The following is an 18,761-nucleotide window of genomic DNA, read 5'->3' as shown; positions in this document are numbered from 1 at the left end:
TTTATTCTGTATCTAACCCCGTGCTGTCCTTGCCCTGGGAGTGTTTGATGGGGGACAGTGTAGAGGGAGCTTTGCTCTGTATCTAACCCCATGTTGTACCTGCCCTGGGAGTGTTTGATGGGGGACAGTGTAGAGGGAGCTTTGCTCTGTATCTAATCCCATGTTGTCCTGGGACTGTTTGATGGGGGACAGTGTAGAGGGAGTTTTACTCTGTATCTAACCCCATGCTGTACCTGTGCTGGGAGTGTTTGATGGAGACAGTGTAGAGGGAGTTTTACTCTGTATCTAACTCATGCTGTGCCTGCCCTGGGACTGTTTGATGGGGGACAGTGTAGAGGGAGCTTTACTCTGTATCTAACCTCGTATTGTACCTGTCCTGGGAGTGTTTGATGGAGACAGTGTAGAGGGAGTTTTACTCTGTATCTAGCTCATGCTGTACTTGTCATGGGAGTGTCTGATGAGACTTTGTAGAGGAAGCTTTACTCTGTATCTAACATGAGCGTTGCTGGCTGGCCAGCATCTATTGCCCATCCCTAGTTGCCCTTGAGAAGGTGGTGGTGAACTGCCTTTTTGAAACGCTGCAGTCAACATGCTGTGCGTTGACCCACAATGCCGTTAGGGAGGGAATTCCAGGATTTTGATCCATTCCTGCTGGGTTTCAGTTGGATGTGTGGGATGACAATGGGCGAATGCCCTAAATCTCCCTAAAATATTGGGCAAAGAAGGTGTATTCAGGATACTATAGTTTAGTGGCACCCATAATATATCCCCACAAGGCTCTGGATCTTCAATATCTCCTTCCTTGACGCCTTTAGATATTTTGACTCCATCTAGCAAAATGGGTTCTTGATTTGATTTATTATTGTCATATGTATTAGCATACAGTGAAAAGTATTGTTTCTTGCGCGCTATACAAAATATGCCGTTCATAAAGAAAGGAGCGGGTGCAGAATATAGTATTAAAGATTTTTATTTATTAGTGTCCCAAGTAGGCTTACATTAACACTGCAATGAAGTCACTGTGAAATTCCCCTAGCCGCCACACTCTGGCCCCTGTTTGGATACACTGAGGGAGAATTTAGCATGGCCAATGCACCCTAACCTGCATGTCTTTGGACTGTGGGAGGAAACCAGAGCGCCCGGAGGAAACTCATGCAGACACAGCAAAAGCATGCAAACTCCACACAGACAGTGACCCAAGCCGGGAATGGAACCCGGGTCTCTGGCGCCGTGAGACAGTAGAGCTAACTATTGTGCCACCATGCAGTTTTTTACTGTCATTTGCAGTTACACACATAGCTAAGGTGTAGAGGAAGATCAACTTAGTGCGAGGTAGGTCCATTCAAAAGTCTGAAGGCAGTAGAGAAGAAGCTGTTCTTGAGTTGGTTGGTAAGTGACCTCAGACTTTTGTATCTTTCGAGATGGAAGAAGGTGGAAGAGAGAATGTCCGGGGCACGTGGGTTCCTTAATTACGCTGGTTCCTCTTCTGAGGCAGAGGGAAATGTAGACAGAGTCAATGGATGGGAGGCTGGTTTGCTTGATGGACGGGGCTTCGTTCTGAGTGGCCCTTTGGATTTTGGGGGTGAGTTGAGGGTGAGGAGGGGATCGGTGTTCACTAAGAGAAGAACACTCTGGGTCTTGACGCATGGGATGTTGGAGGAGCTGGACAGCAGACTGTCTAAACTCTGCACAGCGATGGACTTAATACCAGATCTCCTGTAACAGCTCAACAAACCAAGGTAAGACTTTCAAGATGGGAAGGTTCTCAGTAACAGTGAAAGACACTTCCCAGTGATTCCACTCCCACTAAATAGCCCCACTCTCCCGTCGTAGGCTCAGACACTTGGAGCACCCAAACAGTTTTTGCCTCCACCAGCACGGCTGGCAGTTTATTTCAACATTTCTCATTCAGAGCAAAGCAGTTCTGCGGTGTGAGTTGAAAGGAGAAACCGCAGCTGCAGTGTTCCAAAACGGTGCATCCCTTATCCGCTTCAAGCATTCTTGTCAAACTTCGACATGAGGTCTAAAGAAAGTCTTCACAAGCACAAAGATATCGGGAGGCAGAACATCTGTCCTCTCTTAACTGGCACCGACTGGAACCTTCCCAGAGTTTACTGAACGGTAAAAGACTCTGAGTTGACCTCATCCGCAATTGGGGTGTGTAGCTTTAGGGTTAAGAGAAACCTACACTTTCCAGGATATGATATTCCTGATCTTAAAGAACAGGGCATACTGTAACGTAGAAGCTTGTGTTATTTAGTATTTTATATATTTTTGATGAGCATGGAGGCTTCATAAGAACATTAGCAGAGGTAATACTCAATCGAGGTCTCTATTAGGATATTGTGCCCAGTTTTGGTTGCTTCCCATAAGAAAGGAGGTTTGGGGCTGGCAGAGGCTGCAGTAAAAATGATTTGCTGAGGTTAACTTTAGTTATGAGGGGACACCAAAGAAACTGGTGTTTTTCCAAAGAGATTAAATGATGATCTGATAAGGGGGCTTAATTCTGAGAGGTTTTGATCAACTTGCATTGTTATAGCACCTTTAATGCAGTAGTTCTTCCAAGGTTCTTGACACTGAGACTCAGAAGGAGACATTGGGAGAATTGGCCAAAGTGTTAAGTTTTAAAGAAATCGTACAGGAGGAGACAGAGGCAGAGACAAGTGGGGAGGAAATTCTAGAGTTTAGGGGCTAAGCAGCTGAGAGCATGGATGCCAAAGATGGAGGGATGAAAATCAGGGATGCACAAGAGCTAGAAGTGGAAGAGAACAGAGATCTCGGAGATCAATAGGGCTGGTATAAGTTAGATTAGGAAAAGGCAAATTCTTGAAGGGTTTTGGGCTTGAGGATGGCAATTATAAAATTTGGGTGTTGCTGGAACGTAAACAGTTGTAGGTCTGTGAGTTCGCAAGGCTGATGAAAGAGAGGCACTTGGTGTGAGCTAGCAAGCCTGTGGTGCTCATTCAGGCATGTGGTGGGCTACAACTTTACAACCGTGGTATTTGACAGGAAATCTTGCCATGTGCGTGCATCGAGGTTTCTCATACAGCCTCCCAATGGGTGAGGAACCCTGTTGCAAGCATGATGTTGGAAAATTAGCCCTATTGTTCTTGGATTGATCTCCCCTGGCCCTTGAGAAGAATGGGGCAAAGCACCAGAACCTAAGCCTAACATTACAGTCTACATTGTTCAATGTGGACCATTTTAGAATTGACAGATGGCAATTAAGTGGTGTCATTTGAACTAGGGTCTTGATTGGCTATCTCAGTCTCTAGCTACCTTGATGCCCTTCACTCCCTTTGATAACCGGCTGTCTGTGCAGCTCCCCTTTGAAGAAGCGAATCGAGATGGCTGCTGCTGTCAATCAACTTGACCTTCCACCCCCGCCCCCGTCAGTCTTACTGAATTCCATGTTAGTCTTTATATGGACTGGAACATATTCTGAGCTGTGTCCACACCGGATGCCCTCCACCGCACCCCCCCACCCCACCCCGCCCCCATCATCCTGTGCCCACACAGCAGCCCTCACACCCACTCCCTCCCCCGCGCTCCCACCCCCTCCAGCCTCCCGGTGAAACGGTGCAAGGTGGTTTCTCATAGTGTCTGCATTTTTCCAACAGTTCATGGCATCAAGTGGACCTGCAGTAATGGGAACACCAGCGCTGGTTTCTCGGTGGAGCAGCTCGTCCAGCAGATCCTGGATAGCCATCAGACCAAGCCACAGCCTCGCACTCACAACTGCCTGTGCACCGGCAATCTGGGTAGGACAGACCGGGGGTAACCCTTCCAATTAGCGCGTGCCTCTTAGCGGTTTACGTTTGTAGATTAATACTCTTAGGGATTTTATTTGCCATCAAAATACTGCCCCTCCCATAGCCCTCTCCTCCACCCCCTCCCCGGCTGCTGACTCCTTGCTGGTATATGTCTTTGCATAGAGCCCCCGCTGTGTGAGCCTGGACACCGAGTGTCGGCAGTGCCTTGTGCAGCCCGTGACAGCAGGGAGTCCCCCCCCATCCTCGTCCTCCCATCTGTCATCGGGGCAGATTCCATCAAGTCATCCGATTGCAACAACGTCACTGCCCGCGTTTGTCATTTCTGATGGAATGATCCATGCATTTATCACTAAGGAAGTTCTGACCCCATCTCCTCTCCCCATCCACCCCCTCCGCCCCCTCACACACATTCCAGTGAGGGAGTGGAGGGTCTCTGCGGAGCAATCAGACCTTTTCCTGAGCAGCCCCTTTCTCTATCTCAGGGAGTTCGCAAACTGAGTGTGCTGCCCTCAAATGTTGCACATAACCAAACCGATTAAAAAAAACAGGGAAACTTTCATTTATACAGCGCCTTTCATGATCTCAGAATATCTGCGAGCACTCGACAACCAGTTAAGTATTTCTGAAGTGTCGCCACGGTTATAAACTAGCGAACACGGTAGCTCTTTGAGAACAGCAAGCTCCCACCGAGAGCGATTTTAACATTGGATTGGTATTAAGCAGCATTTTTGGGAAGACTCCCATGGCCTTCTTCGAAATAGTGCCTGGGATTCTTTAATATCCTCTGGGAGAGCAGGCAGGACCTTGAGGAACATCTCTTCCGATCGTCAGCACTGCTGACATTACAATGCTGAAGATTCACTTTGGGTTTTTGCGACTGAGACAATGCAAAGGGGTGCATTGCATTCCATGTGGCCACTTCCTCTTCAGACCAGGGAGGGAGTTACTGGGAGGGATGGTGGTGTGGTGAGAGGGTTGGCGCTGAGGGGCTGAGAGGCAAAAGGTGTTGGGCAGGGGATTTTTGGGATGAGAGTTGAGGTAGGAATCTGGCAGCAGTGATAGTATGATTGGTGGGCGCTGCTGAATGGATGAGAGACGAGGGAAGGGCGAATGGTGGGTAGCAGGAGGCAGCAGCAAGTTGATAGAAGGGGTGGGGAGGGAGTAAAGTGGGCTGATGAGAGGATGGTTGGTAGGACCAGTGAGGGGGGAGACGCTTGGGGAGCAGTGGGAAAGGGGCTTGTGGGGAGCAGTAGGGGGGGTGGGGGTTGGGGGTTGGGGGAGAGCAATGGGGGATAGTTGGGGGAGCAGTGGGGGGCATTGATGGGGGGAGAAGTGGGGAGGGTAGTTGGGGGAGCAGTAGGAGGTGGTTGGGAGGAGCATTGGGGGTGGATTGGGGGGAAAAGTGGGGGGGGTGGTTGGGGGAGCAGTGAGAGAATGAGTGGGGGGATAGGGGGGAGCAGTGGGGTGCTTGGGAGCGGTGGGGGGAGCAGTGGGGTGGTGGTTGGGGGAGCAGCGGGGAGGTTGGGGGATGCAGTGGGAGGGCCACCTGTTATCAACTATTGCTTCATTAACAAATGGCAGGTGGGGGAGCAGTGGGAGGGATGGGGGAGCAGTTGGGGGGAGCAGTGGGAGGGACGGGGGAGCAGTGGGAGGGACGGGGGAGCGGTTGGGGGGAGCAGTGGGAGGGATGGGAGAGCGGTTGGGGGGAGCAGTGGGGGGGAGCGGTTAGGGGCAGCAGTGGGAGGGGTTGGGGGAGCAGTGGGGGGTTTGGGGGGAACTGTGGAGGGGTGGAGAGTAGTGGGAAGGATGGGGGAGTGTTTGGGGGAGCAATGGGGAGTGTTAGGAGGAACATTGGGAGGGGCTGGGGGAGCAGCAGAGGGGTTGGAAGAAGTACTGGGGGGTTGGGGAATGCGGTGGGGGGCAGCAGTGGGGATTGGGGGAACAGTGAGGAGGTTGGGGGAGTGGTTGAGGGAGCAGTAGGGGGGGTTGTGGGAGAGAAGTGGGGGGGTAGGGGAACAGTAGGGGTGGGGAGCAGTTTAGGGGTGGAGGAGCAGCTTGGGGGAGCAGTGGGAGGGTTGGGGAGGAGAAGTGGGGGGGTTGGGGGAGCCATTGGGGAAGCAATGGGGGGTTGGAGGGGAGCAGTGAGGGGTGTTGGGATTGCAGTGGTGGGTGGGTGGAGCAGTAGGGGGAGCTGGGGAATCAGCAGAGAAGTTGGGGGGGAACAGTGGCGGGGGTTGGGGGAGCAGCGGAAAGGTTGGGGGGGTGCAGTGGGAGGATTGGGGGAGCAGTGGGGAGGTTGGGGGAGCAATGGGGGGGTGTTGGGGATCGGTGGGGAGGTTGGGGGGAGCGGTGGAAGGGGTTGGGAGGAGCAGAGGGAGAATTTGGGGAGAATGGTGGGGAGTTTGGGAGGAGCGGTGGGGGGGTTTGGGGGGAGTGGTGGGTTATTTGGGAGGGAGCGGCTTGGGGAGGGCTTGGGGAGAGTGGTGGGAGAGGTTCGGGGGCCACGGAGGGAGAGTCGGGGGAGCAGTGGGGGGATGGGGGGTGAAGGGAAGTCAGGGGGAGCAGTGGGGGGGGTTTGGGGGGAGCAATAGGGGGGTTGGGGGGAGTGGTGCGGGGGCGTTGGAGGGAAGCAGTGGAGTGGGTCCAGGGGGGAACAGTGGGGGGGTTTGGGGGGAGCAGTGGGGGTGGTGTCAGGGGTAGCAGTGGGGGGGGTTGAGAAAGAGCAGCAGAGGGCGGTCGGGGGGAGCAGCAGAGGAGAATGATTAGGGAAGGAGCTCTGGAGCTTGGGGTACACATTCCTTGCAAAACACACCTGAGGGTGCTGTCGGTTACAACGGTGACTGAATCAAACTCCACGTTCCAGTTTGGACCCTGCGCTAAACTGAGTTGGATCAGCGCAGCATTCAAAAGGGAAAAAGCTACAGAAATAAGTTCAGGAAAAGGGCATTGACGTCGTTTAGTGAAGGATTCCTTCGGGAGTCGAATGCTGAAATGGAAATGAGGAAATAAGAACCTTACAAATGGACATGGATAGGTTAGGAGAGTGGGAAAATGTGGCAGATGGAGTTTAACATGAGGTGATGCATTTTGTTCAGAAAAATGGGAAGGTGACATTACCTAAATGGGGAGAGACTTTGGGGTGCTTCGGTGCAGAGGGATCTGGGTGTCCTCATTCATGAGTCACAGAAAACTATCATGCAGGTACAGCAGATAATAAAGAAAGTGAATGATATATTGGCATTTATAGCTAAAGGAGTGGAATATAAAGGTAATAAAGTATTGTTGCAACTATACAAGGCATTGGTGAGGCCGCACCCTGGGTATAGTGCACAGTTTTGGTCCCCTTATTTGAGGGAAGGTGTAGTGAGATTGGAGGCAGTTCAGAGGAGGTTCACTAGGTTGATTCCAGAGATGAGGGGTTTGTCGTATTAAGAGAGATTGAACAGTTTAGGCCAATACTCTCTGGAATTTAGAAGAATGAAGGGAGATCAAATTGAGGCATACCAGATAATAAAAGGTACGGATAAAGTAGATGTGGAGCGAATGCTTCCTCTCGTGGGGCATTCCAGGACAAGAGGCATAGCCTTAAGATGAGAGGTAGGAAAGTTAAAACGGAGTTGAGAAGAAGCTACTTCTCCCAAAGGATTGTGAATCTGAGGACCTTGTTACCCCAAAGTGTGGAGCTTGCTGGGACAGTGAGTAAATTTAAGGAAGAGTTGGATGGATTTTTAATTGGTAGTGGGTTGAAGGGTTATGGGGGGAGGGCAGATAAATGAGGATGAGGAGCATATCAGCTATGATCAAATGGCTGAGCAGACACAATGGGCTGAATGGCCTAATTCTGCTCCTATATCTTATGAAGTTATGAAATGATGGAGCTTTGGTGAGCAGACGGAGAGGCTTACAATCTGAAAGGGAGATAGGTTATTCTGATGGCTTGTTCCATCTGCGAACAGTTTTTTTAAATGGATTTATACAAATTTATTTTGTTGCTTTTTGGTGAGGAGGGTTGTGGGGAGGCGGCAATTTGAAGTCATTGACAACTTATGAAGCAGCTCTGAATCAAAAGACTAACATTCTTGAAAAGAGATACGATTAGAGATAGATTCTCTGCATGTACACAGGGGAGAATCCGAGCTGGGTGTCACATCCTAGGACAGTCTGTGGCAGTGCTGGGGTGAGGGAGGTGGGGGCTGTTGTTGGGCAGGTTACCACCTTAGACTCCCACCAGCCATAGTATGAACAGTGAAGTGAGTGTGGATCACATCCCTACCCCACTTCCCGCCTCTCTAACCCAGCTCAAAGTCTGAACCAGCGTCCAATGTTTAGAAGTTTGCGTTCTGGAAATGACTGTCCAATTCCATGCTACAATCAGACCACCCGATGGGTGAGGACACACCGTCAGGGTGATAGGAAGAACTTTGTATTTATGTAGCACCTTCCATGATCTTGGGACTCTCCCAAAGCATTTTACAGCCAATAAGGTTCGGACCCTGTTGTTAGACTGGAAATGTAGCAGCCACATTTATGCACAGCAAGCTCCCGCATGCAGCAATGTGATGGTAATATGTTTGATAATGACCGTGTAAAATGTTCTTGTTTGGTGGCATTGAGGAATAGACAGGATCATTGAGATTAACTCCCTTTCTCTTTGAAATAATAGCTGTGAGATCTTTTGCATCCATCTGGGATGGCAGTCAGCGTCTCAGTTTGACATCTCATCAAAAGGTAGCACTTCTTACAATGCAGCACTCCCTCAGTCCTGCACTGGGAGTATCAGCTGAGATTAAATACTGAAGGCAGCCTTCTGCCTCACCAAGGGAATGCTACCCACAGCTAACATCACTTGCAGGATATTCTTGTGTATCTCCAAGTGGTATGGTTTGCCAGAGCTGTTGGCACGGGATTTATGATGCTTGGTAGTGGGGATGAGTATGGTTGAAAATGTTGAGCTTCTGATTGACTGCTTTTCCTTCTCCTTCCATCCCACCTCCAGGTGCCGGGAGCAGTGTTCACCACAAGTGCAACAGTGCCAAACACCGCATCATATCACCAAAGGTGGAGCCGCGCACCGGCACCTACAGCAGCCACCCAGAGGTCCAGAACAACGACGTCTCCGAGGGCAAGAATGACCATGGGCACGGCAAGGCCTCCAGCCGTGAGAAGCGGAACGGGAAGCTGGCCAAACCCGTCCTGCTGCACCAGAACAGCACCGAGGTCTCCTCCACCAACCAGGTGGAGGTGCCGGACACCACCCAGAACTCCCCCGTCTCCATCAGCAGCGGCCTAAACAGCGAGACCGACATGGCCGACAGCCCGGCCATTACCGGTGTCTCCAGCATGGCTGTGGCCTCCGTCATGTGCAGCCTCTCCCAGAATGCCACGGTCTTCATGTCGGAGGTCACCAACGAGGCGGTGTACACCATGTCTCCCAGCGCCGGGCCTGGCCAGCACCTCATTGCCTCAGACACCGGGGCCCAAGGGCTGGTGTTGGCCGTCAACTCGGACGGGCACAAGTTTGCCTTTGCCTCATCGGCAGCCACCGGCAACCCTGACGGCCTGTCCATAATGTCGGCGGGCGTGACGGAGGACCTGGTACTCTCCTCTACCCTGGAGAGCAGCGAGAAGATCCCAGAGGCCAGCATGAACTTTGACCCTGACTGCTTCCTCAACAACCCCAAGCAAGGCCAGACGTATGGGGGAGGGGCTCTGAAGAATGACAACAGCAGTGGCAACTCACGGCAGTCACCGGGCAGTGAGGGTGGCTATTGCTTCAGTGGGCCCTTGGTGAAGGAGATTAAGACGGAGGATAATTCCTTCGAGCAGCAGATGTCCAAGGAAGGATTCCAAGCCAGTTCCACCCCAGCCTCGATCTCCTTGACCCCTGGCTCAGCTTTGTTGTCGAGTGGAGGCCTGAGCCCCAGCACCACTCTGGAGCAAATGGACTTCAGTGCCATTGATTCCAGCAAGGACTTCTCTTCGGGTTACGCCCAGAACGTCCAGAGCCCCCACGTCCACCAGAACCCTTCACCCAGCTTCTTCCTGCAGGAGGCCAACAAGACCCATCAGCTGGAGCCCAGCACCCACAGCAATGGCCTGAGTGACAGCGGAGGCCCCTTTGGCAGCAGCCTGGGCCTGGCCAACGTCAAGACAGAGTCGCCCACTCAGGCTGCCTCCAGCTGCAATGGACCCGTGCAGCAGGGCCGTATGGAGGCTACCCCCTCCCTGCAACTGCTGCAGTTCCAGGCCAACTTCCAGCCCATCGCTGCCGAGGCGGAGGTCCCCATGGAAACGGCGGCCCAGTCGGAGGGAGGCGAGGGCCTCCTGAAGTCCGCCGAGCTGCCCGCCTGCAGCACCGAGCACTACATCCAGGCGGAGGCCGGGAGCAACGGGCTGCCAATCCTCCAGAGCAACATGGTGTCGGGGCTGTACCCGGTGGCCCACCACAGCCTGGGGCCCTCGGCCAACATGGAGCTGAACCTGGACCACTTCGACATCTCCTTCAGCAACCAGTTCTCTGACCTGATCAACGACTTCATCTCAGTGGAGGGTGGCGCAGGGACATTGTACGGGCACCAGCTGGTGGCCAGTGACACGGGCGCTGGGGGCACCCTCCAGCAATCAGAGGAGGAGAGAGCCAGGGTGGCCACCTTCAGCCAGGCCGAGATCTGCATCCCTTGCTGCAGCCCCCAGCAACAGCAGCAACCGCAGCAACAACAGCAGCAGCAGCAACAACAGGGCTTGCAGCTCAGCACAGGGGAGAACGGGAGCAACTCCATGGCCTACATGCACGTGTCTGAGGTGGTCTCAGCCCAGGGGGCACTGGGGTCCTTGCAACAGAGTGGACGCTTGTTCATGGTAACGGATTATTCTCCAGAGTGGTCTTACCCTGAGGTAAGGATTGGTTTGGCTTTGAGGGCTACTAACCATAGAACCTGATAACACATAGGCCCTTCAGCCCATCATGTCAGTGCCAGCTCTTTGAAAGAGCTATAAAAATGCTGGAAAATCTCAGCAGCTCTGACAGTCTCCATGGAGAGAGAATGGAGCCAGAATTTTGAGTCTGGTCATCCAGATTCTGGCAAAGGATCATCCAGACTCGAAACGTTGGCTCTATTCTCTCTCCACAGAAGCTGTCAGACCTGCTGAGATTTTCCAGCATTTTCTTTTTCAGATTCCGCAGAACTTTGCTTTTATCTTTGAAAGATCTATTCAATTAGTTCCACCATTCCTCTACTGTCTCTTTTGAGCATTTATCCAATTGACTCCTGAGAATGACGATTGAACCTGTTTCCCCAGCCTTTCAGGCAGTCCATTCCAGATCATAACGCACTGAATAAAACTATCTTCTCTATCCCCCACTGACTCTTTTCTCAGTGTATTAAATCTGTGTCCTCTGGTTACTGATCCTCCAGCTGCTGCTAATTACTTACTTACTCTTAACCCAAACCTTTGATGATTTTGAACACCAGTTAAATCTCTCCTTCAGCTTCTCTGCTCTCCAGAGAACAACACATCTTCTCCAGTCTCTCAACTGAAGACCCTCAGCCTTGACTCTATTCCCCTCAATCTCTGTACCCTTTCCCATGGCTTGATACCTTTCCTGTAGTGTGGGCGTCCAGACCTGAACCTTCCAATCAGTGAAGATTCCTCTCCCCTCCCTCCCTTCCATCCCCCTCCACCCCCCCTCTCCCTTCCACCCCACTTTCCTTTCATCTCCCCCTCCCCCTCACCCCATCTCCCCCTCCCCTCCATCTCCCCCTCCCTTCTGCCCCCTTCCCTCCCTTCCACTCCCCCTCCCACATCTCCCCTCACCCCATCTCCCTCTCCCCCTCCCCTCCTCCTCCCTCCACCTCCCCCTCCCCCTCCCCTCCATCTCCCTTCCCTTCCCTTCCACTCCCTCTCCCTCTCCCTTCCACTACCCCCAACAAAGATTCCTGCACCATTTTGGGAGATCCCAAGGGGGGTGTCTTCCCATCCCACCCGTCAACGGGATTTGCAGTGAGCGGGGGACAGGGGTTGGGGGTGGGGGAGGAGGTCGGGGTGGACCGTGCAAAGGTCCGTTGATCTTGGGCAGGATTTTCCGGCTTTGGGGTGAGTGCAGCTGGAAAACACCGCCCCACATTTTCAGTGGGTGTGTGTGTTGGTGAGGTGGGTGAGTGTGAGGGTGAGGTGGGTCTGAGTGAGGGAGGTGGGTGTCTGTGAGGGTGAGGTAGGTGTGTATGAGAGAGGTGGGTGTATGTGAGGGAGATGTGTGTGTGTGTGTGGGTGAGTGAGTAAGTGGGTGAGTGAGTCAGTTCAATGACGCTGGCTAATTTTGGAGTTAAACTGAGAATTAACCAGTGTAATGTTTGCAGGGTAAGTGTGCAGGTTTCACAGAGAGTACTGGGCAGCAGAAATCAGTCTATCAGAAGATAAAACTTTCCAGGCAATCTCTGTGAATGTGTGCATGTGAGTGTGAGTGTGAGCGTGTGTGCATGAGTGTGTGCGCGCGCACGCATGTGTGTGTGTGCGTGAGTGTGAGTGTGTGGGTGTGTGTGTGCGTGAGTGTGGGTGTGAGTGTACACGAGTATGAGCGTGTGAGTGAGAGTGTGGGTGTACGTGTGTGTGTGTATGAGTGTGGGTGTGTGTGTAGGTGTGTGTGTGGATTTTCACAGGGGCCTGAAATGCATTTCCCACCTTATGTTCAATCTCAACAGATCCGGATGCCAGCAGAGTTGGGTCTCAGTGTTGTGAATGTGTTGGGAGCAGCTCCTTGCTATTATTGTCTTTGCCACTGGATGGAGCTCAGGTTTTTGTAGATTCATTGGTTCACAGTTCAGTCTGAGTGATTCAGGATCTGTCCTTACACCCTGACAAATGGCACTCTTCACCCTTGTACAGGGCACTGCGCGAGGCTGGTCACCTGGGAGGTACATACCTGCTGCTGTGTTCACCATGACAAACACCCGGGGTGGGTGGGTGCAATTCTCCCCCCAAAAATTTCAGTGCTGAATTCACATGAAAGCTGTAGTAAATCGTGCTGGTTTTCTCAGCAGGAATTCAGGGAAGACTCCCCCACACTCTATGTACTGCAGAGTGCCCCAGCAAAAATCACATGAAAAATCAGTGGGCAGGACCTATTCCCGTGGGAGAGGTTGGCAGCATAGCGCTGAGCGGGCCACTGCATGTGTGCCAATCTGTCAGTGCCATGATCAGCACATGCGCAGTGGCCCCTGCCTGCCTGCCTGCCGATTGCATGGCCAGCCCCGCAACACCGGCCCTCTGCCCCTCCCGATGACCCGATCGTTGGTCCCCCAAACATGCCCAGGCCCAGCCCTGAGACTGCCTACTCACACCCTACATCGATTACTGCCTTCCCTCCACCCCCCCACCACCACAGCCCCGATCTCGAGGTCAACACCCACACCCCCAGCAGGCCGAACGCCCCCCTCCGCCCCCATGGCAAGCACCAGTCACTGGCCTCCCTCCCTCTGTCGCGATCCCAAAATGTAGAGTGGCAGCGGGACCCTCCCCACCCAAACCAATCACTCCCCGTTAGGCCCCACCCTCTTGGCACTGGTCCATGCCCAGTGGGCAGTGCCAAGGTGCCCCCTGGGCATTGACACTTTGCTCCTTGGGCAGTGCCCAGGATGCCCAGACAGGTAACTTCACAGCTTTGGTTCTGCCGAAACAAGGAAGTTGCTGGATTAGGCTCCAGTTAGGAGACCCGCCCCAGATTCAAATCCTGACCTTACCTCCCTGGTCTCTGGAGCCACATTCCTTTTTGGAATTTGCTGTTGAGTTTGTTTCCAGCACCCCCTCAGGTACAATCATCCCACAACATAACCACTCTCGCTGCGCTAAAAAAAAATTTCATGTCCCTTTTGTCAATGCATTAAAATACATTTGTTACAGTGCAGGAAGGGGTGTGTGCATGACTGTGGGGAGTCAGTAATTATAGGCCATTCTTCATCGCTCGAATGGCACTGAAAGTCAGCTGCATTGTGTGGAACTTAGGAGTCGTGATTGAAGGTGGCAGATTTCCTTCCCTGAAAGGCACTCATGAACGCATTGGGTTTCTTTTTGCGATTCCTGCAACTTCTGTGGTAATTTTTCTGGTGCTGGTCCACAAACAATCAGGCTTTGTACCCTCGCAGCCTTTCTCAGCCCTCCTGGTATGGTTAGGAGGTAAAATGCAATGGGGAGAAGTGGAGGGCAGAAAAATGACCCAATACCAAGAGAGTTAATGAGTTGGATGACATTAAAACTCCTCCATTGAAAACTTCCAGATGATGGCAGGCGGCACAGTGGCCCAGTGGTTAGCACTGTCTCACAGCGCCTGGGACCCAGGTTCGATTCCAGCTTTGGGTGACTGTCTGTCTGGAGACTGTACGTTCTCCCCGTGTCTGTGGCTTTCCTCCGGGTGCTCCAGTTTCCTCCCACAGTGCAGAGATGTGCAGATTAGGTGGATTAGCCATGCTAAATTTCCCCTTAGTGTCAGAGGACTGGCTAGGGTAAATGCATGGGGTTATAGGGATTGGGCCTGGGTGGGATTGTGGTTGGTACAGACTCGTTGGGCCAGATGGCCTCCTTCTGCACTGTAGGATTCTATATCGGGCGGCATGTTGGCAGAGTGGTTAACACTGTTCTCTCACAGCACCAGGGACCCAGGTTCGATTCCAGCCTCGGATCACTGTCTGTATGGAGTCTGCACATTGTCCCCATGTCTGTGTGGGTTTCCTCCAGGTGCTCCAGTTTCCTCCCACAGTCTAAGAATTTGTTGGTTAGTTTGATTGGCCATGTTCAATTGCCCATTAGTGTCAGGGGCATTAGTAAGGTGAATAAAGGGGTTGTGGGGATAGGGCCTGGGTGGGCTTGTGGTCGGTGCAGACGTGATGGGCCGAATGGCCTCCTTTTGCACTGTAGGGATTCTGTGATTCTACAAAATCATTCGCAATGAGGCAGTAAAAATACAGTAAAGGAACATGCAAATAGTAAAGAGGATGAGGAAGGTTCTGTCACAAACAAGGTGGGTTAGAAAATGAGAGAGATTTGAAAAAAATGTAAACTGCAAATTTGTAAGAGCTAAAGTGAACTTATAACCTCTGGTTCAAAACAAGTGCTCACCGACCCTTTAACTTTGGGTCCAGCATTTCCTGTTCATTTTATCCCTGAAGTCAATGCTTTGTTAGAACTTTGCTCCCTTCAGTTATTAGTGGGCAACACCAATGGGTAACATACTGACCACTGGGCCATCCTGTATGAGGAATATATTGTTTAAAGGCTGCTGAACTAGAGGAGGGGGAAGCACTGGCTTAATCTCTGATTGGTGCCACATGCAGAGATGTATGTGTGTGTGTGTTTTAGTATAAGTGCCTCTGCGTGCTTGTACATGCACTGACTGTATATGTGTGTGTGTGGTGTGTTTGTGTGCATGCGTGGTGTGTATGTGCGTGTATGGTGAGTATAGATGTGTTTGTGTGTGTGTTTATGTGTGTGTAGTTGGTGTGTGTGTGTGTGCCACTGTGTGGTATGTGTGTGTGAGTGCATGTGTACATGATGGGAGTGTGTGTGCACGCACGAGATGTATGTGCCCCTTCTGTGTCCCCAGGAACGGGCAAATCTGTTCCCATATGTCTTGCTGCACTTTTACAAATACAACGCTCCACATACAATTGGAATTGAACTTGTCATGATGCCACTGTTGTCAAATGGCCTGTGATCAGTGCCAAATTGAGCAAGGCACCGTAAGGCTGTCAGCATCCCCACTCAGGAGAAGAAGCAAGAAAATAAGGGCCTGAAAGTCCACTTGAGAGGCAAGAGGTGTTGTATTTGTGCTGGAAGCTGAGCCACTAACTGGGATCTCATTGCTGTGTTGCAGGGAGGAGTGAAGGTGCTGATCACAGGACCATGGCAGGAAGCCAGCAATAATTACAGTTGCCTGTTTGACCAGATTTCAGTGCCTGCATCTCTTATTCAACCCGGTGTTCTTCGATGTTATTGCCCAGGTTAGAGACAATCTTTTATTCACTGATAGATGCTCTTCTTTGCAAGATCCTTCGTGTCCCACACCAGTGGTGGCTCCAAGTAGGCGGACTGGTGCCAGAGACCAGGCTGTGCCTAGCACTGGTGATGTCATCAATGGGATTGACCCATTTTCACCTTTTGTCCCTCCCCTCGACCTCTCCTTTAGCCATGTTTGAGATTCAAAGCTTTCTGGTGTTGTTGAGAGTACACTCTTTGCCCTATTACTTGGCATCCTCTTTAGATTAAGACCTATTCAACTGAAAGGCATGGGTTGAAATTTTCCGGTCTTTCCCGCTAGCAGGATTTTCTGGTCCCGCCAATGGTGATCCCTCGCCATGGGTTCCACGGTGGGACAGTGAACGAACAATGGAAAAACCCATTGGCCGCGGCGGGACTGGAAGATCCCACCACTGGCCAGTGACAGACTGCCTCTGTCACTGTCAAACACGTTACAGGGGGAGCACAAATTCCCGCCCCTGGTTAAATTAGCCAGCCTGTCACAGTTCCTCCTTCAGTCAAACAGCCTAGATTATTAAAAACAGACTTGCATTTCCCTGTACCTTTCACACCCTCAGACATCCCAAAGCAGGTTACAGCCAATGAAGCACTCTTGGAGTGCAGGCATTGTGGTGGTTTGGAAATGCAGCAGCCGATTTGTGCACAACAAGCAATGGGATTGGGAGCTGTTTCCGTGAGGTGAGATCAGGGATAAATAATTGCCAGGGCACCAGATAGAACAGCCTTGCTGCTCTTCAAAATAAGGGCCTCCTGCCTCTAAGGGACAGGGCCTTGGGTTAACATCTAATTCGAAAAGACAGCACCGCTGACAATGCAGCATTCCCTCTGTACTGCACAGGAAGATCAGCCTAGAGTTTTGTGCTCCCGTCTCTGAAGTGGAGCTTGAACCCGTGACATCCTGACTCAGAGACTAAAGAACAATTTGAGCCAAAGCTGACACTTTGGTTCAGACTTTTTTTCTGTGAGGAGGTTTTGACTTCCACTTGGAAATTGCTCACATTCCCAACGCGGGAAATCAGGAGCACACCACTCCTTTGCACTGCTTTGTGGCCCCTGAAACAATGCATTGGTTGGAATTGCGATCCTTGATTTTTTTAAAAATTGTTCAGCCAGTAGCGTTTGCAGATTCAGAAAATAGAAATGGCAGCACCATCCATTTAATGGAACAACTGCAACAACTAACTGTGTTCATTCTTCCCATCCAGCCCACGATACTGGCCTTGTGACACTGCAGGTGGCCTTCAACAGTCAGATCATCTCCAACTCTGTCGTTTTTGAGTACAAAGCCCGAGCCTTGCCAACTCTTCCCACGTCCCAGCATGACTGGCTGTCATTGGATGGTGAGTAGCTCCAATCATGTCTGGTTCACCTTTGAGGGGTGCCGGTTCTTCAGGGAGTTTTTGCAATGTGTTCCATTTTTGATTTGACTTATTGTTGTCACATGTATTAGTATTCAGTGAAAAGTATTGTTTCTTGTGCTATACGAAGCATACCGTTCGTAGAGAAGGAAACGAGAGAGTGCAGAATGTATCGTTACAATCATTGCTTGGGTGTAGAGAAAAATCAACATAATGCAATTTAATCCATTCAAAAGTCTGACAGCAGCAGGGAAGAAGCTGTTCTTGAGTCCGTTGGTACGTGCCCTCAGACTTATGTATCTTTTTCCTGATGGAAGAAGGTGGAAGCGAGAATGTCCGAGGTGCACGGGGTCCTTGATTATGCTGCCTGCTTTGCCGAGGCAGCGGGAAGTGTAGACAGAGTCAGTGGGTGGGAGGTTGTTTGCGTGATGGAGTGGGCTACATTCATGACCTTTTTGCGGTCTTGGGCAGAGCAGGAGGCATACCAAGCTGTGATGCAACCAGAAAGAACGCTTTCTATGGTGCATCTGTTGAAGTTGGTGAGAGTTGTAGCAGACATACCAAATTTCCTTAGTCTTCTGAGGAAGCTGGTGGTCTTTCATAAGTATAGTGTGGGCATAGGGGGACCAGGTCAGGTTGTTGGTGATCTGAGCACTGTTTATGGGATGCACTACAGCCACTGAGTAAAGCTTCACTGGCAGCACATCCCGCAGCCAGGACTTCCAACGGGTAAAAGGATAAGGTCAGCAGGCACACGGCAATCCATCATCCCCATGTCACCCCTGACAGGAGGCTGCTGCATGCTATAACTGGGTGAGTTGCTACTGCAGGAAAACTCCAGTGTTATTACAAGGTGCTTCTTTGGTGCCTACAGCTTTCCAAGAAAACTGGAATGATACAGGAGCTGAAAAAATTAAATTTCAAGGACAAGAGTGGCACAGTGGCACAGTGGTTAGCGCTGCTGCCTCACAGTGCCAGGGACTTGGCTTGGGTCACTGACTATGTTGCACATTCGCCCTGTGTCTGTGTGGGTTTCCTCCCAGTGCTCCGGTTTCCCCCCACAGTCCAAAGATGTGGAAGTTAGGTAGATTGGCCATGCTAAATTGGCCCCTTAGCATCAAGGGGATTAGCAGAGTAAATATGTGGGGTTAGGGGGATAGGGCCTGGTAGGATTGTTGCCGGTGAAGTGCCAAATGGCCTCCTTCCGCACTGTAAGGATTTTACGATTCTAAGATGCGGACGTATATGAAGTGTGGGACTTTCCAGCCGTGCTCGGCCCAAGATCTCACCCAAGGTCAGCGGATCTTTGCGTGGTCCACCCTTCCCCCACTCGCCTGCTACGATTCCCGTGGTGAGCAGGACAGGAAATTTCCACCCTATGGTTGAATTTTCCAGCCTTTCCCATTGGCAGGATCTTTCAGTCCTGCTAATGGCAAATCCCATCCCCCTGCCCCCAGCTGGCGAACAATGCAGGAGGCCATACAAGCAGGATCCTACTGTCAGTCAATGACCAGCTGTCACCATCACTTGAAAGCATGCCATGAGGTGTCGGAGAGGGGCTCCTCCCCGAGGTTTGCGTTCCCTCGAACATAGAAGAGGAAGG

The 18,761-nt window shown here is 51.6% G+C and overlaps 1 protein-coding gene across 5 annotated transcripts in view; it reads left to right on the top strand.

Moving 5' to 3' along the window:
- Nucleotides 1–18,761, top strand: part of LOC145359990 (calmodulin-binding transcription activator 1-like) — a 1,101,467-nt gene that overhangs the window by 966,628 nt on the left and 116,078 nt on the right. For all 5 annotated transcript variants that reach the window (XM_080214885.1, XM_080214883.1, XM_080214884.1 and 2 more), the window contains exons 7-10: nucleotides 3,621–3,761; nucleotides 8,770–10,667; nucleotides 15,637–15,763; nucleotides 17,006–17,140. In XM_080214885.1, the coding sequence (XP_080071011.1) occupies nucleotides 3,621–3,761; nucleotides 8,770–10,667; nucleotides 15,637–15,763; nucleotides 17,006–17,140 (2,301 nt within the window). The remainder of the gene's footprint in view (nucleotides 1–3,620; nucleotides 3,762–8,769; nucleotides 10,668–15,636; nucleotides 15,764–17,005; nucleotides 17,141–18,761) is intronic.

The sequence above is a fragment of the Carcharhinus amblyrhynchos genome, chromosome 30 (assembly GCF_965287045.1).
Source record: "Carcharhinus amblyrhynchos chromosome 30, sCarAmb.v2.hapA, whole genome shotgun sequence".
In the NCBI taxonomy this organism is placed as follows: Eukaryota; Metazoa; Chordata; class Chondrichthyes; order Carcharhiniformes; family Carcharhinidae; genus Carcharhinus; species Carcharhinus amblyrhynchos.
Note: the sequence above shows the minus strand (reverse complement) of the source record. Positions and strands in the feature narration are given on the sequence as shown.